The sequence below is a fragment of the Microtus pennsylvanicus genome, chromosome 7, assembly GCF_037038515.1.
Source record: "Microtus pennsylvanicus isolate mMicPen1 chromosome 7, mMicPen1.hap1, whole genome shotgun sequence".
Lineage (NCBI taxonomy): Eukaryota > Metazoa > Chordata > Mammalia > Rodentia > Cricetidae > Microtus > Microtus pennsylvanicus.
The window spans coordinates 42,097,900-42,125,119 of record NC_134585.1 but is presented as its reverse complement, the minus strand read 5'-3'; the positions used below and the strand labels follow the sequence as shown (position 1 = coordinate 42,125,119).

Below are 27,220 nucleotides of genomic sequence, written 5' to 3'. Positions count from 1 at the left end.
AAGACAAGGGAAGGCAATGGATGAAATAATTATCACCCCTAAAGAGATAATGTACTTATTCTCTTCAGAGATCCTCCCCTGTATATGATTGCTCATCAGTGCTCTCCATGTCCATGAAACAGAAGAGAAAAAAAATTACAGAAAAATAAGGTAAACTTATAAAAAGAAGAATCGCCTTTCTTTGCTAACCTTTGAATGTATTATAAAAATTGTCCTCCTTTTCTGCCATTTTTGTACCAGCTGGCCCGGCACCCAGGCAGAAAGGGCCACCTGAAAGGAGACTAGTATAAAAGCAAAGAAAACCAGCCTACAAATCACAATCCCAGAGAATTTAGACAACAATGAGGACACTAAGAGAGACATACATAGATCTAATCTACATGGGAAGTAGAAAAAGACCAGATCTCCTGAGTAAACTGGGAGCATGGGGTCCTTGAGGGAGGGTTGAAGGGGAGGGGAGAGGCAGAGAGGGTAGCAAAAAAAAATACAGAGCTCGATAAAAATCAATAAAAAAATGTTTTGCCAAGTCCTCTTTCTCCATTTTGCATAGTTATCTGGCATAACCCATTCTTTCCATATGGTGCTCTAAGTTCCCAGATGTCCAGTGGTACTTGCTTCTTCCTTTGCCCATTTCCTATTCTCTTGCCAGGTTAGTATGTGAACAAGGATCAGAAAAGAACTTCAAAGGAAAAGATAGAGAAAGATCCTGGCCAATAATTCAAAGAATTTAGAGGAGATTGAAGAGCTCCAAACAAGAGAATCAACTTTGCACAGACATCTATCCCTTGCTTCTTGGAAAATGCTGAGGTTCTTACCAATTTTCAAAAAGAAGAAAGGCTTTCTGTGAGGCAATTAGTCCCTCCAATTTCTTTAAAGCATGAACAAGACTTCATCAAACCCATACTTCAATAAAACTCTCTCCTCTATGAGTCATCTAGTAAGAACCAAGGCCTGATAACAATGAAAGATGTCTGATTTCATTTAAATCAGAACCTCTCCTTTAAATACATCTCTTTGATTAATAGATTATGAATTTCTTTAGAATATGATCTATATTTAATAAAGGCATTGAAAACCTGAGGTAAGAGTCCCCTATTTAATCTCAACAATTAAGAAGTAAATTTCTTAAGCACAAGTGACATGTCAAAGACTAGAGAAAGAACTGTGCTAAAGATAATATCAGCATGTCATAAAGATAATAAAGTGAATATTACTTTAAAATTGGATATTTCGTTAAATATTGCTGTAAATTGCATCTTAGGATGAGCCAAAGAGAAGAAAAAATGAGTTGGAAAATATCGAGTGTCACCAAGACTTGTTGTTTAGGACCTGAAGATTGTGAGGAAATTCGATGATCCTGGCATATTTGAGTTGCTGTTAGATCATGGTAGGTAGAGACTTTCAATAATTTCTTTCTTCATGGTACTTTAAATAAGAATGGTCCCCATAGGCTCATTTATTTGAGTTGGTGAAACTGATTGGGAAGGACTAGAAGGCATGGCTTTGTTGGAGGAGGTGTGGCCTGGGGCTGGACTTTGAGGTTTCCAAGGCCCACACCATCCCCAGTTAGTGCTTTCTGCCTTGTACTTGTGGATAAGATGTAAGCTCTCACTTGCTGTTCCAGCACCATGCCTTCCTTTCTGTGGCCATGACGGCAGTGGACTCTAAACTCTGGGAACTATGAGCCCCCATATTAACTGCTTTATTTTATAAGTTGCCTTGGTAAAGGTATTTTGTCATGACAATAGAAAAGTAAGTAAGAAAATGTCAAACTAATCAGTGGTGATGCACTCTTCAGTAGGCAGAGGCAAGAGGGTCTCTATGAGTTTAAGGCCAGCCTGTTCTACATAGTGAGTACCAAGATTACCAAGGCTACACAAAGAAACCCATCTGAGGGGAAAAATATGTACCAAATAGAAACTCTGATGAGATTTTCTTTCATTCAAGATTTCTTTCTTCTGCTTTGTGATTCATTGTCCTTAAAACCCCTCCTTTCCTTTTCTCTCTCTGTGTCTCCCTTGTCTCCCCATGGGATGATCTGTCAGTTCAACACTCTTGTTTTCTTTATTAATCCATGTTACCTATTATGACAAACTATTTTTTCTAAAAATAACAGTAATATTTAGGGATCTTGTTGATAGAGAATCAAATGTAGAGAGCAAATGTAATTTTTCTGACAGGAGAGGAGCTACACAAAAGAAATTAAACCTTGCCTTTGCCTATAGGACTACTGGATCAACAGATCCCAGAGTTAAGACTCCCTTAAAAAATCCCATACTGGGGCAAACAAGGGCTGAAGGTCTGGTGAATCCAGAGAAGGAATCTGTCTGCCAGAAAGATACATCACACAACTCTGACAACTTATGAGGGATATTCTGGAGCCAAGACAGTGATGGGAGATTGATAAGCAAGACCACAGCTTGACCAGTTTTGCTTAACTATGTGTATATCTTGGCCTGTAAAGCCTCTTCCTTCCGTCTTCAATGTACTGTTCTTTCTACTTGGCATATGGCATTAGGCAGTTGTGACTTGCTGATTAGGTATTGACAGGCACTGGATTTTACCATAAAAATTCTAATAACACAAAATCTTCTTTGCATTCACCCTCCTGCCCTCAGGGACTGTATTGTCCAGCATGTAGACCATTTCTTTTTTTTTTATCATTTTCTTTTTTTATTGATTTTTGTTGAGCTCTACATTTTTTGATGCTCCCCTCCCTGCCTCTCCCTTCCCCTTTAGCCCTCCCAAAGGTCCCCATGCTCCCAATTTACTCAGGAGATCTTTCTAACTAGCTTGGTCTAGACTTTCAATGTTCACACCACTGCTGTGCCTTTGATCACTCACTATGATTCTTTGTTGAGTGTTTCTGTACATGGCTTGCTTCTTGAAGTTTTTTCTCAATTCCTAATACTCCCATGAATATTTTATTTACTACTGAGTTCAGATCTCTATGTGACTAGAATTTTTAAAATTTGGACATCCTGTACTTAAATATCTCAGATCCATTTGTACAATCTAGTGTCGGTCATATTTTTCCCACTGACATTGTAACCACCCTGAGAGCAAGCCTCACTCTTCACGTTTGTACTGCAAATTAAAATACTAACAATAAAAACAGTTTGGTGTACCCACTTTGTGGTCAATCATGCATCTAGCCTGATTGACTTTGAGTGTCACAACAATCCTAAAAGATGGAGACCATCTGAATTATTTATAACCTCTTGAAATGTTATGTCAATTTATTTACTTAATAAAATGGAGCTGTAATCTACAAATCAACAGTGTTATCATGGTTGATCACTGACATGTTTCGAGATGTGTACAATTTTGATTGTCTGAAGCACATGCTTCCATCTGGGGTCTAAAACGGGTATGCTCTCTTCAGTCTTTGTTTCACCTCCCATGCTGTGAACAAGTGCCCCTTGGATAGTTTATGTGATTCTATGTTCCACACACACACACACACACACACACACACACACACACACACACACACACAGAGAGAGAGAGAGAGAGAGAGAAAGAGAGAGAGAGAGAGAGAGAGAGAGAGGGAGGGAGGGAGGGAGGGAGGGAGGGAGAGAGAGAGAGAGAGAGAGAGAGAGAGAGAGAGAGAGAGAGAGAGAGAGAGAGATTCACTGTTTAAATGGCCACGGCCACAGCATGGTGTGATAAAGGGCTCCTCAGTGATCTGAAGAGCAAGAAGCATATAGTGTACTTTACAGAGGCAGGCCATGTGTTAAATATACCAATATACATGTATCACTAATATGAATTAAACTGGGTGTCTTTCATCAGGAAGCCACAACAATCAATGTTAGTGTGATCAAATCATGAAAATGTTGTGACTAGATTCTCAAAGAAACCTAATCCCCATTTGGCTAGGGACCAGTGATTCAGTGTCAGTTCCGTGCTTCCTATTGTTACATATAATTCCAAGAATAATGAAAATCAACTATAGTCTTACACCTTAACATTGCATTTTATGGATGAAGAAATGATATAACAGAAACATAAGAAAGGGTCTTGGAATTCTGAGATTGATAATAGATGAAATCAAAGAAGAGTTTACACATATCTGTTCCAAGTATTCAATTTGTTAGACCTTTACTTCCGGGTAAGGTGGACTTGGGGACAAGCTCAGTCTTCTATAGATAGAATCAGACTTGGCATAAAAGTTTCAATGGCAAAAAATTGTAATGAAGACATTTCTGCCTCTGAATTTGTTTGTGCCATTTTATTTTGTGAATGAGAAACATATTAATCTCCAAACATTAATATTGCCCTGATTCATTTTTTTTTATTTTAACAAACATCTAAGTGTCTGCTATGCTTCAAGTGTTAAGTAAAGCTCCAGAGACATATTCATCCCCAATAAGATTAAAAGTAATACCTGAGGGCAGACATAACACTACAATGTCATGTGTGAGTGCTGCATAAAATGTGTTCACAAGGTTGCAAATGACCAAATGGTAAAAAAATTCTTCTCATGGGTAGAAATTGGTGAGAAGACCTTTGAGAAGAAATTATCCATGAGCCAAACCTTGAAGAATCTGTGCCATTTTGGCAAGGATCTACCACATAAAGGACTTACTGTATTCTGGGAGTTATGACCAAGAGTACAGACTTGGAGAAGAATATACTTGAGAGAAAAAGGCTTCTGGAAGATGGTCTATCGACTCACAGAATAAAAGACTACTTTATCATCCCAGTCTAAAATATATAAACATATATTTTTCAATTTCAATGTCTCATTAATTAAAGAGGGATTTAAAGTGAAAAACAAAAAAAATTATAGAATAGTTACATTCCACAGCTCTTCTTTGTTAGAAAGATGCAAAGCAGTCATAGGTCTAAAAGTTGGTATCATCTCACCCAGGAAAAAGCATAGTGTAAGAGTCATATCTAAAGATAAAAACAACATGATTTATGAGGAGCTTTATTTTTTCCACAAACCAGTTGATGAGGCTGGGTATGCCAGCCATGTACCATATTAAATTCTCCTGTTGAAGAGCTGATGAGGTCTTGTTTGTAGTACTAATAATCACATAAAATATTTATTTGGTTATATTTTGATCCTTCTCTCTTGTATTTCAAATTTCTGGCATTAAAAATGAAGAATAGATATTATATACATTTTGATGATAAACATTAATATGCAACAGTTGCCCATGAGACAGTGTTGAAAGGGGAAATGTACTTGCTTTAAGGTTAAATTTATTGCTTGTTAATTTTAATACAATTTGAATAGATGTAGCACACACTTGATGCACAGACATGCATACATGCATGCATGCAGAACACCCCCCCACACAGACAGCACACGCACACTTCAAAAAGTACAGAGAGAAAATATCTTACTTATATTAAAAGCAGTAAGTTTCCTATGAACCGAAAGGCGAGGCAACAACCATTATTTATATAGTTTATATATTTAATGGTAGGTTAATAGTCCTATGGATTTTTCATTAAATAAAAATTTCATTAAATTCTTACTATGGATTTTTCAGATCATAAACTATAATTATTAAAGAAGTAAACATAAAATCTAAGAACACAAGGTCCTCTTGGTATTTAGAAATTCAGATGAACACAAATTTCCATGGAGAGATTTTAAGCCAAGATTAATCTGTCATGGGTGATTGTGATACTCTTTCGTCAACACATCAAACCCATTCAACAGCTCTTCTTTGTTCCTGTCAGCATTGCTAGCCATTTCAAATGAGATATTCTGCATCTAACTATATTCAAAAGAATGGGACCTTGGTGTACAGTTTTACCTCATCTTCCTTTGAACTTTGGCTGTCAGTTCCCAATTTTAGTGGGGAAGGCAAGGGATGAAATCAATCAAAAGACAATTCTTTGATTATTAGTTTGGCTGTAATTAAAACAAATTATTTGTTAAATTCCTTCTATAGTCAAGACCCTGCACTAATATTAACTTTGGGTCATGGGCTGAGGCTTTCCTAGGGTCCAACAATTTTTTTTTCTCAAGAAGAGTCTCATTTGAGTGCAAAGACGGAATGGGACATAGGGGAGAAGATGCTGTGGATTTCTGAGATGCACAGGACTATAATTTGTAAGGTCAAGACAGACTAAGGCAGTGTGGAAGCAGAGGAAACAATGTCACAGAATCAAGAACATGCAGCATCTGGGAAGCAGTAACTGGCTAATGTGGCTAAGCTGACTAAGGTGCTGTGCCTGAATGGGAGTAGAGGTAATGAACATCATCCATAGCATACTAGACACCAAGGTAAAGGGCTGTCACTCAAGTAGCCTGGAAGTTCGGCTGACATATCGAGAGCTGTTCTAGGATAGCTAATAGGAGAACAGTGTGCCACATGGGTACAAATTAACCAAGATGTAAAGGGGAACAAAGGGAAGAGGCCACAGAAATAACTAGGTGGGGATGCTTAGAGGCTGGCTTAGCATACCAGTGTGGCTACTGACGAAAGGGAGACTGCAAGAGGTCTCATAAGGCAGATTCCACAACAAAGCAAGATGAAAGAAATCTAGATGATGCTGTTACTGACTAGGAAGTGGCGTTTGTATAATGAAGAGCAGGAAATACATGATCACTTGTATTTCAGGGAAAAATCAGTTGACACTATATTAAACCTGGGGTCTCATACCATACCATCCAAAATGCTCAAGCAGATCTTATGCAGGGCAAGTTGAAGTTTACACAAAGTGCAGGAGATACTGAATACAGTTATTAGCCCAAGTTTCCAATGAAACATGGGTATGTGCAGATGACTTTACATTAGATTACTAAAAGCAGAATGAAAGAGGCATAAGATTTTCTGAATGATTCGAGGAACCAAAATTAATTTCTGATATAACTGAGGTGATTGCTAATCTGGCATTTGAAGTGGCTTATGATTTTTGAACTGGGATTGGGAGAGCCTGAGATATAAGAGGAGAATTCCATCAGAGGATAGAGGGTTTGGCAGGTAGCAGTAAACCAGAGAGGCACAGCTTGTGAGGGAAGGAGGAAGACACCAAAGTGCCTAGCACTCTGCATCATTGCTGAGCAGTGACCAGAGGTATGAGCCATGAAGGATCCTGTTTCACACTACACCAAATGACCCAGGAAAATCACTTTACGTGAGTAGTCAAATCTACTAATTTCATGCCCAGACAACTGGTCAAATTAAGTGTTGGATGATTGAAGTCTATAACAAGTAGCTCAATAAAAATGTGTTTCTGGTATTATCTGTTGGCACACACCTTTCATCCTAGCACTTGAGAGGCAGAGGCACACAGGCATCTGAAATCAAGGTTCACCTGGTGGCCTGGTTCACACAGTATTTTCCTGGCCAAGCAGGGCTACACAGTCAGACCTTGTCTCAAAAAATCAAAAAAATAAAAAAGGAAGGAAGGATATAAAAACATGTTTCTAATCCAAATCATCAGTCTTACGTTTTTTGAACTTTAGCACTAAAAACCTCCAAGCCTTGCATTTTTGTCAAATTAGAGACTTTAATGTTGTGTTATGCATGGTGGTTTTTCTATAAGTATATGTCTTATGTTTTTCTCTTTTATGAATATATTTTATTGTATATTATATCAAGGACTTCAAATACTAGCGTTTTATGGCAGTGCTAATAAAAAATTTTCAGAAGAGTAGGGTTAAATATGTATGTTGCTTACTTAATTTATTAAAAGATTAGACTATTTCTACAAGAAAAGTATTATCTTCAAGATGCTCAAATGATTTTAATTTTCTTTTTTTTTCCATTATTGCCATTAAGATGCCAGGCACTCCTGGTCTGGTATGGAATGCAGTGTACACCATTCCTACACACATCAGCTTTCATTTGTCTATGGGATCTTCCTAGAAACATTCACACCTGGATACAGATCAGAGCATTGGTGTCATTAATGATTGATTCCGTTGACAGTTCAGTGTTTTTCTTGATAGCAGAGTTGCATTTTGCTGGAAATGCAAAAATCAACTGAGCAAAAGTACATTTTAGTCTACAGCAGAAAAGGACTTAATCTAAACGTACACAATGACCTTACATTACCTATGCTGTTTCACTGGGCTTTGTTTTAACGGCAAGGCAACACTCAAGTGGGTTAGTACTTAGCAATATTATGGAGGTAAATGATGTTGCTCTAAGGTCTTCCATGACAAGGTCAAAAGGCTTCATAGAGCTACTGAGTTTCTTATTTTTCCATTTCAAATGATCCTCTACGTGCCTTACATTATCAGGCAAGAGTTCTCAATGTTAAATATGCTCTCCCTGTTTCAAATAAGAAGTCCTCATACAGATGTTACACTATGCCTTCTTTGCATGCTATACTTAATATGCTTTCATTATACCTAATGTACTTTTAATAGTCTCCTATGGCAAGATGGTGATATTAAATGTGGGAATAAAATATCCATGACACCACCTTGAATTTGCGATAATGCTTTTCATCCGCGGGCTCAAAGCACTTCACACATACGCTCATTTGGTCTTTTCTTGAGCTTTAATGTGAGCATTTTAATGGTGAGGATACTGAGGTGTAGCGTTTCTACGGGAATTGAGGTCACGGCCAGAGTCCACATTACACACAGTCAAGGTGTTTTGAAGAAGCAATGAACATTTCTTCCTTCCAGCTACCTCCAAGGTGAGTATACTGGCGTCTGGGGGAGAGGAAACATTACACCGATCTTGTCTCTCAGGCTCTATCTCTCTTACCTGGACACCATCCGATGCAGGGATGTAACTTGCCCTTTTAAATGTATCTGTCACATTTCTGAGGATTTCCACAGATACTAGAAGATCACCTGCATAGAAATTCTTCCTCTGTGTCAAATCCAACAGCGTCTTGGTGACCTGGGACATTCCATCACCTGCCAGCATCCGCTGCCCTTTCGCAAGGTGCTCTTTAATCTGTTAAGATCGAAAGAACAGAAAACACATCAGAATCTTCATGACTATTTCTCTGCATATATTCACTGAGCAACTATTTTTAAATTGTTCAGTTAACTTTAAAATAGGCTTGTGGTACTTAGAAGGACTTAGGAACAGGAAATTCTATCCTACATGTTTAGGCCATTTAGGCTCTGGGTCCCGGCATTCCAGGCAGCATCATAGGTTGAGATCATTTGTGGTAAATGGGTCTCAGGCTGGATCTTTTTATTAAGACCAAGTCTCACTATATGAGCAAGCAAAGGCTGTCATTTATGACCACTTTGTCTCTAGCTGCCAAGAGCTGTGATTCTAGGTAGGAGTCAAAAACCCTTGCTTTGGTCCTTTGATTTCTCTAGTTTGTATTGAAGGAGGAAACATGTTGTTTTGAGTACACTATAAAGAGGCCACTACCCTGCAACAAAGGTACACTACATTAGTTGGCCACTGCCAGAATCTCTGTCACCCTTATGCCAGGACATCCTATAGTCTGATGATAAGTCAAAAATTATGTGGTTGGATTGGTGTCACAATTCCTCCATTAGTAATCATGCCTGGATGCAGGAAGTGGCCATGGATCAGGCCATGTATTCATTTTGCTAGGAATCTTAGCTGGTATCATCATTGTAGATCCCTGAGAGTTTCCCTTGTACCATGATTCTACCTGACCTTGAAATGACTCCCTTTCCAAGAGGTTCTTTTAGTTCTCTCTCCCACGCTACCCCTACCTGGTCCTTCATGTTCCCATCCTCATCTACCCCCAGTTCACCTAAGAAATCTCTTCTATTCCTCCTTCCCAGGGAGATCTGAGTGTTCCCCTTGAGCCCTTGCTGCTCCCTAGCTTCTCTGAGGCTGTGGATTAGAGCATGGTTAGTCTTTACTTTACAGCTAACAGAAACTGTGATCAGAATGTAAAATAAATAAATAAGTTAATTAATTAAAAAACCAGTATATTTCATATAACCCACAGTGTAATGGATTAACTGTACAGTATACAAAAGCTAATGTGAACATTGTGGATCTCCTTCAGAACTGACAATCTTGAAGACTAGAATGTGTAATAAATTAATTGAGAAAATGTAGTTTAAGTATAAAAATAAAAAAAAAACTTTTACATGTAACAAGTCTAGGAAGTTATTTAGAGGGATGAGATCAGAAATGATAAAGTATAAGTCAAGTGCTGGTTGATGCAGGCTTTTAATCCCAATAGAGGGAGGTGGATCTCTGTGAGTTTGAGGCCTGCCTGGTCTACAAAGCTAGTTCCAGGACAGCCAGGGCTATACAGAGAAGCCATATCTCAAAAGTACAGAGGGAGTGAGTGAGGGAGGGAGAGAAGGAGGGAAGAGAAATTATAAAAACTTCATAATTGTTTTCTAAGTCAATTTTGGTAATTTGCCTTACCATCATAGAAGGAGCTGGAGTAGTATCTTACTGGCAGAGTACTTCTCTAGAATGTCAGGTTCGAGATTTGATCCCAAGCACATCACATTACTCCAGATAAAAGGGAAACAAGGAAAATCACATGCCTAAAATTCTACCAAATATGACGTTGAGGCAGGATTGTAAAGGCTAGCATGGGTAACATGCCGAGTTCCAGGCAAGCCCAGGTTATGTAATGACCACACTTAAACTCAAAAAGAGAGACTTGTCACAGTCTTAACATCTCAGTTTAGGAAAAATCTGTAAATATCAAGGCTTATTATAACATAATAGAAAGTTAGACAACTTTAGGGTTTTTATATAAAGAAAATGATAACCAAATAAAAATAAAAAAGATAAGACGAAATCCTCTCAATAAGGTTTTTCCAAGATATATAATTTCAATTAGTGTGATGGTCAAGACTTGACTGTCAGTTTTCATGTGTTGCTAATCTTACAGTACAAGAAGAGAGAAACTGTAGGAATTGCAAGGTATGAAACGGAGAGAGAATAAATACCTAAGGAAGGCAAAACTTGACCATCACCATGCCTAACCTGTAATTAAAGTGATTTTAAAATGACAAAATAATCAAGAAAGCATGCACCAGAGAAATATTCAAGAAAGAATATTAAATTTTAATAGTTATGATTGTTCCTTTTTAGTTAAGAAATATGTCATCTGGATCTGAGTAACATCATCGAGGATGCTTTTTTTAAAAGTTCCATCCATTTATATGCAAATTTCAAGATGTCATTGTCTTTTTTTAACTTCTGAGTAGTACTCCATTGTGTGAATGTACCACATTTTCTTTATCCATTCTTCAGTTGAGGGGCATCTAGGATGTTTTCAGGTTTGGGCTATTATGGATAATGCTGCTTTGAACAGAGTTGGGCAAATGTCATTGTGGTATGAGTATGTATCTTTTGGGTATACGCCCAAGAGTGGTATTGCTAGGTCCTGAAGTAGATTGATTCCCAATTTTCTAAGAAACCACCATACTGATTTCCAAAGTGGCTGTACAGTTTGTATTTCTACCAGCAATGGAGGAGTGTTCCCCTTACTCTACATCCTCTCCAGCATAAGCTGTCATAGGTGTTTTTGATCTTAGTCATTCTGACAGGTATAAGATCGTATCTCAGAGTTGTTTTGATTTGCATTTCCCTGATGCTAAGAATTTCGAGCAATTTCTTAAGTGTCTTTTGGCCATTGAGATTCTTCTGGTGAGAATTATTTGTTTAGTTCTGTACCCCATTTTTTGATTGTATTATTTGGTAATTTGATGTCACTTATAAGTGGATATTAGATGTAAAACAAAGGATATCCAGCCTACAGTCCAAGATCCCAGAGAAGCTAGGAAACAAGAAGAACCCTAAGAGAGAAATACATCAATCCCCTTGGAATGGGGAAACAGACAAGACCTCCTGAGAAAATTAGGAGGGGCATGGAGACGGAGGGTGGAAAGGAGAAGGTAAGGAGAGAAAAGAAGAGAACATGAGGGAATGGGATACTCAAGAAGGGGGAAGGACAGTGAGTGAGAGAAAGAATAGAGATATCTTGATTGAGGGAGCCATTAAAGGGCTATCGAAAACCATAGCACTAGAGAAAATCCCAGGAATTTTCAAGGATGACCCCAGCTAAGACTGTAAGCAACAGTGGAGAGGACATCTAAATTGCCCTCTAATCAGACTTATGACTCCTTAATTGTCATCATAGAACCTTCAACCAGAATCAGATGGAAGCAGATACAGAGATCTACAGCAAAGCACTGGGCCGAGCTATATGAGACCTGTCCAAGAGAGGGAGGAGAGATAATATGAGCAAAGTGGTCAAGACCATGATGGGGATACCCACAGAAAGAGCTGACCTGAGCTAGTGAGAGCTCACTGACTCTGGACTGAAAGCAGACAAACCTGCAAAACCAAATTATGCCCATTGAATGTGGGGGACAGTTGTGAGGTTTGGACAGTTTGTGGCACCACTGGGTGGATTTATTCCTAGTGCTTGGACTGGTATCTAGAAGCATATTCTCTTTGGAGGAATACCTTGCTCAGCCTAGATATGAGAGGGAAGGTAGGGCCTTAGTCTTGCCTCAAAGAGAAGTGTCAAACTTTGTTGACTTCCCATGGGAAGCCTTACTCTTTCTGAGGAGTGGAAGAAGAGGTGGGGTGGGGGGATAGTGGAGGAAGCAGTAGGGAGGAGGGAGTATGAATGGGAAAAGCTATGTAAAATGAGAAAAGACTGTATTAAAAAATCTTAATATAAAAAGAAATATGTTATCAGTTCCTTTAAGTATGGCTATCAAAGTGCATTTGATATTTCCTAAAAGCACAATTTCTGTATAGTTACATTTTAAAAGGTGTTATTTTTACTAAATCCTGCATTTTTGAAAATTGTAAATTAATTTCACTCATCAGTATGCAGTGTGTGTGTGTGTGTGTGTGTGAGAGAGAGAGAGAGAGAGAGAGAGAGAGAGAGAGAGAGAGAGAGAGAGAGAGAGACAACACTTTTATATACACATGGCAGTCTGAAAACTTCTTGTCAGAGTTAGTTCTCTTCTTCCACCATGTAGGACCCAGAGGTAAACTCTTGCCATTCGGCTTTGTAGCACACACATTTAACCCTCTGAGCCATCTCGCCAGGCCTAACACCTGGACGGTTGTCATGGCATCACTGTCCCAGTCCTTGCCTAGCTGTAGTCTTAATGTTAGTCCCTATGGCATGGAATTAACACACTTAATCACAGCATACAGACACACATAAATACAGATAGGTGGGAGGAATGGAGGGAAGAAGGGGGAGAGAGAGAAACACACACACACACACACACAGAGAGAGAGAGAGAGAGAGAGAGAGAGAGAGAGAGAGAGAGAGAGAGAGAGAGAGAGAAACTTAGCCATACATAGACAATGTGCCTCAGACTAAGAGCTCATCACCAGGATACCACAATGACACACTGCCAGACTGAACTAATGCTCTTCTCCTAAACTACTGAGGATTTTTCACAATTTCCTGTTTTGGTCACATGTTGCATGACTTCCTGTTACTGTGCTATAGTATTTTCTCTCTTCCTTCCTTTATCTCTTACGAGACACTGAGATTTATTTCTTATCATTCTAAATAGACAAACCATAAGGGATTCCATCCCTGTGCTTGCTCTCATTCTGTCTATTTACCATTCTTACCACAGTGACTATTCATCACGGTTGGCCACCTTCCTGTCCCAATAATCATACCGTACAGTACAGCAGAGATCCATCAGAGCGTATTCCGCTGTCATGCACTAACTATACCTCTGCAGTGGAATGCAGGAAAAAGAACTTCAGGGCCAAGATGGCCCAGGTCTGAAATGCACATCTTGTCACTGCTAGGAGGATTGGTTTCCTACCTCTCATATAATATGTGAAAAAAAAAACTGTGCAGTAAAGTGCTTTAAAAATCATTTGGTTCATCCAAATGAACTGACATAAACCCGAGATAATCAGCAGCAGAAACTATATAAAGAAGGCCCTTTCTATCCCATGAACTGAGCTCCTCATGGGAGAACTCAAGGCTTGCAGCATCTTTACCCTCGTGTTCTGTGGTCTAGTCACACACCCTTTCCTTTCCCTCATGGAGAGATAATTACATCCCTGGTGTGGTACCTTCCCATTTGCTTCTCCTTCTGTCTGAACTACTATGCCTTTTTGGTCACCTTCTCAGAAAGCTCTATTAAAAATGGCTTCCTTATCCTTCTCAATCACCTTATCCCAGTCCAACATACTCAACTTTATCTGCCAGATTTTGTCCATTTGGTTTACTGTTATAATGTTGTCATTGACATTATAATCATTGACTTCAAATATCAAATGGGTGAATTAAAGGATGAATGAGTGAGTCACCATCTATACTCTCATCATTGTTAGAGCATAGGAGTAAACATGAGTGTCGTCCCATCTTACTTGTAGACACTGTCAACAGCAAAAACTTGAATCGGTAGCTTGAGACAAACCAGAAATATGCGACAAAGAATTCTCTTGACTTCCAGAGATACTACAATAGCTAGGCAGAAAAATGTATGGCTCAGTAGAGGTGGTTTAGAGAGTTCTGGAAGGAAGTAAATGGAATGTAGCCTGGAAATGCCATGAGGTCAGTTTTCTACTGACGTGTGCAATTCAGAGTCGGAGGACTTAGATTTCTCTTCTCCTGGAGCAGAAACAGCAGTAGTTACCACTCTGAATGAGCTCCGACTGCTTTAATCTAGTACTTCCCAGTCTATGCCTGTGTCTGAGATAGATATTATTTCACAGATCTATGGGTGTTTCCCTTCACAGAATTAACTAGAATCTTTAAGAAGAAAACATTCAGGCATGATTTATGTTTGCAGTAGTTTCAGTTATGGGATGCACTTGATAGACTATCCAATCAGAGCAAGGAAAGTAAGCTTTTCTCAGTCTGTATCAGCAACACATCTAGCCTGAGTTAGTATTAAATCAGCATCATTTCCACCTGACAGCTACTTAGCAGGCTTATGTCGAATGAGCTGTGCTCAGTCCAGTTCTTAGCAAACAGTTGCTCAGATCTTTCTAGCTCTCACAACTGGCAGTAATTAGCATCCTCCCGGACATGGTTGCTAAAAAGTACCCAGGGCAATTACCTTGCGATAAGTTTATGTTGGTGAAGACTATGCATATCATTGACAGAGAACATAAAGAGTATTCAGAGAGAGCACATTTAATAGCTTGTACTTCACCAGGATTCACTTTTCAGTTCCACTTTTCTCTCTCAATGGATAATGTATACTGGTCCAGAACTTTATGTCTTTTAACATCCAGTTCAGCAATTGTTTCTTCATCTGTTACCCATCTGGACTTGGTATAAAATAAGATGGCTCCTACCTCATGGTGATATTTTGAGAGGTACTGGAAGTTTAGGGAGGTAGGGTTCAAGGGAATGTGGTTTTAGAAATGTCAGTGGAGATGTGTTTGGGGAATTTATTTTCGCTGGCTCATTCCTGTCTGTATGTCTTGACTTTCTATTACTCCAATGTGAGAAGATTTGCTGTATCACATGTTCCCTCTCATAATCAGGATGTCCATCTCTCAGTAATAGTAGCACCAGACAACCATGGTGAGAAATGTGAGCCAAGAGAATCTTCCTTCTTGGTGATGCCTTTTCAGGCATTTGCCACAGCACCAAGAAGCTCAATTACATAATAATAAATGTTATGCTTAATCTTTTACATTCTCTTCCACTATTTAACCATATTTTATTCCTACTCTCTTCTCTTTTTTCAGACAAATAGCTTTTCTGTCATATATGCATCTTAAACTCTCCTGATTCCTACATGTGCTGGTTTTCCATTCATAGGATTTAGCTAATACAATGAATAATTATTGTAATCATGGGGAATGTTTTCATCCTTCAGGGCCCCAAACCATGGTTTGCAAAGTATCTTGTAGACCTGTTGCAGATGTATGTATATATAAATATATATAGTACTAGCAGAGAAGTTCTTGGGCAGTTCGACTTGGTTCAACTCATGCTGATTACCATGTGATTTCTATTGGCCCTTAGTTCGGGCTAGGAATTTCAGTTTCTGGAGTTATTTCTTTTTCTCCCTCCCCCAATTTTCTGAGTCACACAGTTTGCATAAATGCCCTAGGTCTTGAGTTCACATAGTTTTTCTTATCTAGGAAGCCAGAGTAGCAACAGGGTGTTTGGTTGTTGCCGGAGCCCTGGTAGGGTCCCTCTTCTTCTGTGAAGGTGGTCCTGAAAGCATTCCCATGAGGGACTTTGACTCTTAGCCTCCAGCAAGTACTCTGGGCTCACGTATAACCTGATACTCCCAAAACTAAACTCTGTAACTTGGCCTTGTTTTTTTTTTTCCTTCCTTCACTTTTTTTTTGTACAGATTCTCTCTTTTTTAGCTCATCTATACTTCAGTTTGTGAAAATAAATTTCTGTCATTCATTTTTTTTCCTTCCTTCACTTTTTTGTACAGATTCTCTCTTTTTATCTCAGCTATACTTCAGTTTGTGAAAATAATTTTCTGTCATTCAGTATGATCGCTGAAGGTTGCCTTTGCCTAACCTATGATTATATATTTCTGTTACTCTTCTAATGACATCTTACCTAAACTATTTATGACTTCCAAAGGAATAACATGGATCTTGTGTTAGCCTCCTGATTCGCTTTCTTCTCTGGTTTCACATGCTGCTGACAATTCCTCTGGTTAAATCATTACATTTCTTTTCTGCTTCACGAACTCTATTCAGATAAGTGTAATCATGACATGATCTCTACTTTCATGCCTCCTGGAGGTAATCTTGTTCTATCTTACATCATTGTCATATTACTGCATTATCTTTCCACTAGACTCTGAACTCCTGAAGGGCTTGTACTTCACAGTCATCTCAGAGGCCTCTGTAATCTCTCCCATGTCGTCTGTCACACAGTGGTATCCCTTGTTCCATGTGCCTGCTAACCTGAAGTGAAACTAAAGAAAGATTTCCTTTTTGTGTGTGCAATAAAGTAAAGGTGGCAGTTTGATGATTATTCAATATAAAAATATGAACTATTGGAAAACTTTTGCATGACAGAATTGCCTTTTAGAATAAGTCTTCCCAAGAGAAGAACAAAACAATTGGTTATCTGATATGAAATGATCTGAAAACTTATACATTTAAGTAACAGTGCAGAGAATTAGCAGTTTGTATTTATATATTTTTGAATATATATATAATATTTGTATATGTGTGTATATAAGAAAAAACAATTAATTTAAAAAGATGTCATGACTTTGAAAAAGAGCAAGGAAAGGTATATGGGAGGATCTGGAAGAATGAAACAGAAGGGGAAAATGGTGCAATTTTATTATAAATTCAAAAGATAAAAATAAGATTAATAATTTAAAGGCATAAAATTGATGTGATTAGAATTGAAAACTTTGGAATTCGGAATTCAGATTTTAAAAATTTTAAATGTCTACACTTACAGTTCTTTCCTTTCACTCTTTTAAAAATAAATATAAGAAAAATAATATACAATTTACGAAGTAGTTCTATTTGGCCAGTACAGGACTAGAAATGTTTCAGGAGAAATCTGAGTTTTAGCATGAATCTTATAGATGTCACAGACATCCACAATTCTTTATGTAGAAATAAGACTCCAGTCAGATTAGCTGTGAACCAGCACTTCAGAGCTCCTAAGCAGCGCTTGTCCCAAGATTTGTTTTAAAGCAGTCTGAGTCAAGCCTGTCTCTTAGATATTATCATGGTTAGTTCAAATCTTAGAACTCATTTTCACTAAACATTACCAAAAAATTTAATTATTTAAATATCAATCCCAGTTCCTTGCATCTTAAAAGGATATTAAATCTTTTTTTCCTCCTGAATAACAACTTAAGAAATATAGAACTTTAAGAAATTTACTACATTTTGAGGTACTTCTAATTATTTGGACAGTAACAATTTTGGACTATAATGTGTAATGATCCTATAACTGCCAAGACCTACAAGAATATTCTTATGTAATTTTATTCAAATAAAGTAAGGAGGGAAAAAATACGTGATTTCTCCTGGGAAATAATTATTTATTTTTCTAATTTAGGTGTCAGAAATGTTTTTATGATTTTAGTATTCCATTTCAGATGAAAATATCAGTAATCACTCCTGTTGACATTGCAACACCGAGAGGTATTTCCTTCGAAGGACAAGCAGAAAGGTTGCTGTGACACTTATGTATCATACTGCAAGATTAAGAGCAAAATAAACAGGATGGTATATGAAATTTTTGGAGTGTTTGATAGTACTGAATAAAGTATCTTTGGTCTTTATAAGGGAGCATTAAGGCAGGCTGGTCATGGTTTATAGAGTGGGCATATTACTGCACTAAATTTATTCTTTCCATTTTATACCACCCACGGCCAGCCACAGTTACCTCCATTGTCTCAATTCTTTAAAAAGGTCTATTATAGCTTCTCTTTGCAAATGATACACTTGATATAGCTTATATTTATATATTATTTCACCAGTAACTCCTACAGTCCATCGGTAAGGTATATTAAAGATTCTTACTGCTCTGAATGGCTTCATTTAAAATATAATTATACATGAGACTCCTTCACATTAAACAATAATCTAAATATATCTTTTAATTCATTTAATGATTACATCATATTTTTATGATCAAAGTCATTCACTTGGTACTGCTGTTAAGTTATTTATATGTCTACTTGGCATCTCAGAATATGATATCTTAAGTTATAGTGTCTAAATGCTGTAGAGTTAGGACAAACATTTTAAAAATACAGATGTTGGTCAGTTATGTGGATGAATGGGTAAAGCTTCTTGCTCCCAAGCCCAATGTCATGAATGAGATAGTAGAGATTTACATCGTAGAGAGAATGGACTTCTCCAAGTTATTCTCTCTTCTCTTCAAGTGCTCCCTAATATTTGTGTACGTGCACACGTGCGTGCATGCATGCACGTGCACGCGCGCGCACACACACACACACATATACAATTAAGTCTTTAAGTACAGAATCATAATTTTCTTCATGTTTTCTAGTGCTTCAAACCAATGCCCAGTAAGAGAACTTTGAGTAGCCACTGTCTTCACCTGAAGACAGTTGACAGATGGGAGGTTGGGAGGAAATCTGGATTACTGAGTGAAAAAGCAGTGAAAGTCACAGATACGCTTCCTTTATGCTCAGATCTAACAGGATAGCCACACACATGCTGCCCCTTCAAAGCCTCTAAGTGAAATAATGGAAAAATGTGCATTAAGCAGACTCTGTGTTAGCATGATGTGTCTGTTAAAGATCCATGTTTAAAGGTCTGGTTCTTAGCACACAGCATCACTGGGTGCATGAGAAAGCATTAGGAGGAAGAATATAGGTGCAGGAGAGCTAGATCATTGGTCTCATGCATGGGTTTGAAGGTTTGTGTTGAGACTGTATATTGCCACTATAGGGAAATCCACCCTTTACAATTCTCCCACAAAATGTACTATCCTGCCATAGGCCAGAAATTAAATAATCAAACAACTACTGATGATAACTGTAAGTTAAAGAGAACCTTTGCTTCTTTTAAGATGGCTACCAAAGCTCTCTTAGCACAGAAGGCAGCACTGTAGTGTCATAAATTGGCTAGCCCTGTTCTCTATCTAATGCACATATTACTAAAGCATAAAAAAAGCCCAACCAAGATCAATCCCTAATTGGAATGAGAACACACAGTCCTTGAATCTATTTGAATAAGCAAGGAAAGAGTATGAGGTATCCTGTAAAGGATCATGTGTATAGGGCTTAGTCCAGAACAGATGGATATAATATTTAAGAGGTAACTAGATTATGGGACTCTTCTCTTTCCAATGGACTCCCCAGTCAGTAGAGCATCAAACTCTTAATCTCAGCGACATGGGTTTATGCCCCACATTGGGTGTCATTATGTAAGCAGAAGCTTCTCTTTTGTTCCTCATTGCCCAGACCCAAATAATCACACAGAAACTATATTAATTACAATACTCTTTGGCCAGTTTTCTCATGCTTCTTATTAACTAACTCTTACATCTTAAATTAACCCATTTCTATTGATCTATGTATTGACATGAGGCTGTGGCTTTACCTCATTTTTTACATATCTTGTTTCTTCAGCAGTTGCCTGATGTCTTTTTCAGTTAGCAGCTAAATGGTGTCATCTACCTACTCTCTCTATATCCATGTTCAGATTTCCTGCCTGACTTTACTCTGCTAAGGCATTGGCTGAAACAGCTTTATTCATCAACCAATAAAGCAACACATATACAGAAGGACATCCCAAATCAGTGACAGATTCAGAATTTAGTAATAATTTTGGGACTTGGTAAAGATGTAACAACATTTGCTAATAAAGCTGACTGAACTAAAGGGTATAGTGTGTGACACACCACTCCCAGTGCCACCAGGAGGAAGGAAGAAATGTTGGAGAGGCAGGAAAGAAGAAGCGAATTTTTTTCTTTCTTGGTTTTGTTTGTTTGCTTTCTTTGTGTTGGTTTGGTTTGATTTTCTTTGAAATTTTCTTATGGGGGATGCTGTAGGGGTTAGGGGAGGATATGGTAAGCAGAATTGGTGGGCACGATGTGAAATTCCCAAAGATTCAAGAAAGAAGTTATCTTTAAAACAAAGATAGCTATTACAGGAATAGAAGGCTTTCTGTTGAATAGAAAGAGCATGGTCTGAAGACACTGCACATCCATTGATGAAATTCCTGACTCTCCGTAAACATTGTTAGATATGCAAAGAGATAGGAAGATTTGACTAGTAACAAAAGAAAAAGGAAGAGGGGGCGGTAAAGACATGCACAAATTATTCAGATATTAAAACTAGATGGTAGGAAATCTAAATTAGGTATGATTAAAATGCTAAAGAAAATAGATGAGGAAATAGACAAAAAACAAAAATAGTTTGCCTATTTTATGATGGAGAATTCCAAATGAATTATGTATTCATATATATATAAATTCTCGGAGTCAGTAAACTATAGCCTGCAGTTTGAGTTGAATTCATTGAATGTTTTTGTATAATTTTACTGAAACATAGCTATTTCCATTTCTTTATGTTTTATTTGCCATAAAACAGAATATTTAGTTTTTCAAGAATCCATATAGCTCATGAATATGAATGCTTGATTATCACCAAGTGGCACTATTTGATAGGATTAGAAGGTGTGGAGGAAGTGTTAGAGGAAGTGGGTCACTATGAGAAATGGATTGTGAGGTTTCAAAGAGCCTAAAACAGGCTCAGTGACTTTCTCTTCCTGCTGCCTGTGGATCAGGATGTGGTAGTCTCAGCTCTCTTCCAACACCATGATGACCTGGATGTTACCATGCTTTCCGCCACCATGATGTCAATGGACTAGCCTTCTGAAACTGCAAGCCAGCTTCAATTAAACACTTTCTTTTATAAGAATTTTTATAAGGCAAAGGACACAATCAATAAGAGAAAAGAGCAGCCTACTTAATGGGAAAAGAATTTCATCAAACCCACATCTAACAGAGGACTGACCTCCAAATATAAATAACTCAAAGAACTAGACATTAAAATACCAAATAATCCAATTAAAATTGTGCACAATTTGCACAGAGAATTCTCAACAGAAGAATCTCAAATGACTGAAAGACAGTTTAGGAATTGCACAACATCCTTAGCCATCAGAGAAATAAAATCAAAATGACCCTGAGATACCATCTTACACCAGTCAGAATGGCTAAGATCAAAAACACCAATGATAGCTTATGCTGGTGAGGATGTAAAGTAAGGGGAACACTCCTTCATTGCTGGTAGGAGTGAAAACTTGTAGAGCCATTTTGGATTCATTATGGAGTTTTTTCAGAAAACTGGGAATCAACTTACCTAAATACCCAACAATACCACTCTTGACCATATACCCAAAGGATACACACTCATACTGCAAGGATATTTGCTCAACTGTGTTCATAACAGCATTCTTTGTAATATCCAAAACCTGGACACAACCTAGATGCCCTTCAACCAAAGAATGGATAAGGAAAATGTGTTGCATTTACGCAATGGAGTATTATTCACTGGTGAAAAAAATGACATCTTGAAATTTGCAGGCAAATGGATGGAATTAGAAAAAAGAAACATCCTGAGTGAGGTAACCCAGACCCAGAAAGACAAACACTATAAGTGTTTACTTATAAGTGGATATTAGAAAAAAAGCAAAGGATAACCAGTCTATAGTCCATGACATCAGAGAAGCTAGGTAACATGAAGAACCCTAAGAGAGACATACATGAGAAGGGAAAATAGACAAGATCTTCTGAGAAAATTGGGAGCATGGGGGCAAGGAAAAGGGAGGGCAAAAGGGTAAAAGGAGGGAGGAAATGGAGTGGGGAGGAGAACTTGAAGGAATGGGATGGTCAAGATGTGGCCTTGAAGAAACAGCAGTAAGAAAAATCCCAGGGATCCTCAAGCATGACCCCAGATAACACCCTAAGCAATATTGGAGTGGGTGTCTAAACTAGTCTTGCCCTGTTTCAGATTGCTTACTACCTTAATTGTCATCATAAATCCTTCATCCAGTAACTGATAGAAGCAGATATCCACAGTGAAGCACTGGGCTGGGCTCCCAGAGTCCAGTTGAAGAGAGGAAGGAGCGATAATATGAGCAAAATGGTTAAGACCATGATTTTGATACCTACAGAAACAGCTGATCTGAGCTAGTGGAAATTCACTGATTCCAGACTGACAGCAGGGTAATCTGCAAAGAAACAAACTAGGCCCTCTGAATGTAGATGGCAGTTATAAGGTTGGGGTACTCTGTGGGGTCACTGGCAGTGGAACTAGTATTTATCCCTACTGCGTGAACTGGATTTTTGGAATCCATTCTCTTTGGTGGAATTCCTTGCTCAGCTTAAATATAGGCAGAAGGGCCTTAGGGTGATGTGCTGGACTTTGTTGACTCCCCATGGAAACCTTATCCTCTCTGATGAGTGGATGGAGGTAGGGTGGGGCTTAAGGTGGATGGAGCAGAAGGAGGGGAGGGAGTAGGAACTAGAATTGGTAAACAAAATTGAAAAGATTTTAAAATTAATTAATTAATAAAAAATAGAATACCCCCCCAAATGTTGCCATGGTTGTAGTGTCTTTTCACAGCAATAGAACACTTACTAAGACACACATAAAGTTTATCATATTTACTATTTTGTCAGTATGGAACAATTTTGACAGCTTAATTAGTTTATATTCTGTTGGAACAGTAAAAAAATCAAATAATGGAAAACTTATTAGGAGATCACAAAAATGTTATAAAATTTGACATATTAATTATTAACAGTTCCAAGATTTAAATACTTTAACTTAAATCCAAAAACTTTACTGTATGAATTCTTGTAAAATAAATAGGCTTCTGGCCATCTTAAAAGAAATTATGCTCTTTAGCTTTCTTTGGTATTGCTGAATACTGAAATAATTATTTGAGTTCTAGAAGTCATGACTTGGGCAAATTCTCAGAGTTTGGCAATGTTACTGAAAAGGCAGTGAAATGCTTGGTCTTAAGTAGTTAGAACACAAGTATCCACATTCCTACAAGAGAGGATAAAAGTATAGATGCCAACCAAAGTGTTAATTAGTATTGGTAATAGTTCATAATAGCAGAATGTATAGTAGGTATTAATATCAATTCCATTTAATGGGCCTTTGAGTGACCTCTTATTGATTCAATGCGATTATGATGCTCAACCATGGTCAAGACTACTGACACCCCTCTCTGCTTCCTCTGCTAGTTGCTATCTTCTAGCTTCTGTATAACACATATTTATAAATGTTTCTTATGCTGCAGTACCCAGTTCATATTTGAAAATTAAATACTTGTGCTATTTTCTGTACCAGCTGACCCTGCCTTGGCTTCTTCAAGTTTATTATAGAAACAATAATTTTGCATATATTTGCCTAAATTCTGATTCACAATAAGCTAATGCTGATATTAATTCCTTTCCCTTAATCAAGATCTAATAATAACATAGACTAACATTCTCTTAGATAATGTGCTTAAAATTTGTTAAATGAAATGGTTAGCAAATTTGTGGTGCATGCGCACGTGTGTGTGTGTGTGTGTGTGTGTGTGTGCGTGTGCATGCTCATGCTGTGACAGATAAAGAACATGAGGGCAAAATAACAAAACCTATCTTATTTCTTTCTCTGTATATCCTTGCACCGTCTCTTGGTTTCTCTGTCTCTTTTCATCTCTAGCTCTATAGCTCTCTTTAAACATCCTTACGTCAAGACTCAAACTCTTTGACATCTCTTGCCAGGATGTCAAACTTTCAATGATCAGATAAAGCATTCCTTCAAAGTTGGTGTGCTTGTATCAGGACATTGTAAAGAATAGGACCAGAGAATTCAGGATCCGACTTCTAAAAGAGAAAATTTTTACCTATAACTTTGATTTATGTATAGAGGGCCTTTCACCAGGATAATATTGTTAGCCATTTCCAGTCTTTCATGCCATTGTTCAGTCTCTACACAGAAAAGGGAGTGACTTATCCACCTGACAACTTTAGGAAAAACCCCTGGTAAGCGTGTTAAAATCCTTGGTAAGCGTGTTTCCATTACCTTTGTTTAAGATATGCTTTTTTGCAGCAACATTTTTTTTCTGACATCTATAATGCCTGTTTCTTCAGGTGTGTGTGTGTCTTTCTGTCTGTCTGTCTCTCTGTATGTATGTATGTGTGTGAATGTATGTTCACTGTAAGGAAGGGAGATTAAAAAAAGAAAGAGCAGAGTATGTATGTGTGTTTATTAAGTTTAAGAAAACAATAGCATTTTGATGATTGGGTTTAACTTTGTATTTCATAGGGTGTACAAGCAAACTTCACAGGAGTTGATCTGTATTGACTAAAGAAGTCCATAATGTGATGATTTTTCTACAATTACTCCATATTTATACAAATTATTGGACTAGAAAAGCTGCATCTGTACAGTAATATGTGTTGTTTTTAAAAGATTAAAAATCACAAATGAAATGGTTGGATCTGAACTTTTTGACTGCCAATAGATTGCTGTAAATAAGAAAATAAACATTCTTGCACTATTTATATTATCTGTTCTCAGCATTGTACTCCACATTAGGGAAAGTAAACTAAAATAACATGGCATTTACCTTCTAATAACTCACACAAATTGTGCAGCATGATTGATCAGGAATTTTATATTTTAAACTGATTAATGACTCAATTTCCTCTATAATAACTTGTATATAATTAATATATTGATATAATTGAGACATACTCAGCTATTATTTATAGATGATAAAATTTATTTTCAAAATTAGCCTTTGCTTACTTATTTATGAAGCCATTATATGGATACACTATCTACATGTGTTTGCAACATATATTGTAATGTATACATTGAAAGGTTAGAAACTATATGCCTAATTTAAATAAACCCACAGTATATTATAAATAATTGATTACAATTTAATTAGCTTTATGAATATAACAGCATAAAAATAATCAAAGAATAAATGTGAAAGTGATAAACTCTTTCAGAGGAAAGAATGCAATCTTTAAAGTAATTATGGTGTGTGAGACTCTCAGTTGTTTTATATCATAAGCACTATTAAGCTTTGGTTCTCAAAGTTGGACTTAGGGACACAACAAGAGGGATTCTTTAGAGAACTTGTTTTGCCTTCTATCTCCAGCAACCTTAATAGACTCTGCATGATGCAGATAACTGTAGACAAGTGTCATTTAAAACACAGATTGAGCCAGGCGGTGGTGGCGTGAGCCTTTAATCCCAGCACTTGGAAGGCAAAGGAGACGGATCTCTGTGAGTTCGAGTCCAGCCTGATCTACAAGAGCTAGTTCCACGACAGGAACCAAAAGCTGTGGAGAAATCCTGTCTAGAAAATCAAAAAAAAAAAAAAAGAAAGAAAGAAAGAAAAAAAAGATAAAACACAAATTGATCCTTGATCTTATGTAATTGGTACACAGAGATGTGAAAGTCATGATACATAAGCACGCATGATGTGTGTGTGTGTGTACTTATGCATCTTATGTCTGTGTATTTTTTTTAAAGATTTATTTATTATGTATACAGTGTTCTTTCTACATGTATGCCTGCAGGCCAGAAGAGGGCACCAGATCACATTACAGATAGTTGGTTGTGAGCCACCATGTGGTTGCTGGGAATTGACCTCTGGAAGAGCACTCTGAGCCATCTCTCCAGACCCAAGTCTGTGTATTTTTATATGTGTAGATTTTATATTTATGCATTTATACCTATGTGTGTTCTCATATATATGTAGTTAATCATAATTTATGGGTCAAATACTTGTGACATTTATCTTCCCCCTCCTCTCAGTTTCCTTCCTTATCTACTCATAGCCGTCATTTCTCTATTGCTGCTTGTTAGCAATGAGTGTATTTTAAAATTTTTTGGGGGGGTGTTGATTTTTAAACTCAGTTTGAATTTTCTTTCAAAAAAGATATTAATTCACTATACTTGTGTGACTTCATAATAACTTGCAAATAGGAAAAAAAAGTATTTCGTTGATTCTTCATTCCCACACACCCCAAAATACTAAAATGATGCTTTATCTATTCAGTAAAAAAACAAGCTAAGACTCAAATGTGATCATACGACTATGTTGAGGACATGCTGCACACAACACTATATCCTAGATTAGAGGATTGCTAGTCAAAAGCTCCGTAATTCATGTGGCTTTAGGAAAAGAGAATGGGCCTTCCAAGGCAGTACAAGGCCAATTGTACCTGGGATGTAACTCTCATTCTTCACCTCACATAAGTAGATTGTATCTTGAAAATCTTCACTTCCCGTATTAACTAGGAAGGGAGTACCCACAGTTGATATTCTCTTATCGGGGGCATATTCCCAACAATTGATATTAACTTTTTAAATGTGCAGTTCTTACAGGATTCACAACTTGAAATTTTATTTCTTCTATTTCATAGAGTACGTCTACCTCCATTATTAGACAACCTGTACTCAAGAACATAAACTCATTCTTTATCCAACACAAAAGTTAAATACGGAGAGCAAAACTTTCTATGGAAAAGTGATAATTATTCTTAACTAAATCGCAATGATTGGCTTATCATTTATTTAATCCCTGCAACTGTCCTATTCACTGCAACAATAAGAATTGTATAAATTGTATACAGACATATTTGGGTTGAAAAGGAAAAGAAGGTAGTGATATTGTGCTTTGGTAAACATTTGCCTAAAATATAGGATGCCCCGAGAACAATCCTCAATATTACCAAACCAAACAAAACAAAATAAAAACCAAGATACACAAATGAAAAGAAATTAAAAAAATCCAATTTGATTAAAGTAGGCTATCTAACACTAGGGGCAAAAAATCACATAAAATTATGTTATTAATGTTAG

At 37.3% G+C, this 27,220-nt stretch overlaps 1 protein-coding gene across 3 annotated transcripts in view; it reads right to left on the bottom strand.

Moving 5' to 3' along the window:
* The window catches only part of Adgrb3 (adhesion G protein-coupled receptor B3), a 714,721-nt gene that overhangs the window by 391,459 nt on the left and 296,042 nt on the right, over positions 1 to 27,220 (bottom strand). For all 3 annotated transcript variants that reach the window (XM_075980559.1, XM_075980557.1, XM_075980558.1), the window contains exon 10: positions 8,691 to 8,885. In XM_075980559.1, the coding sequence (XP_075836674.1) occupies positions 8,691 to 8,885 (195 nt within the window). The remainder of the gene's footprint in view (positions 1 to 8,690; positions 8,886 to 27,220) is intronic.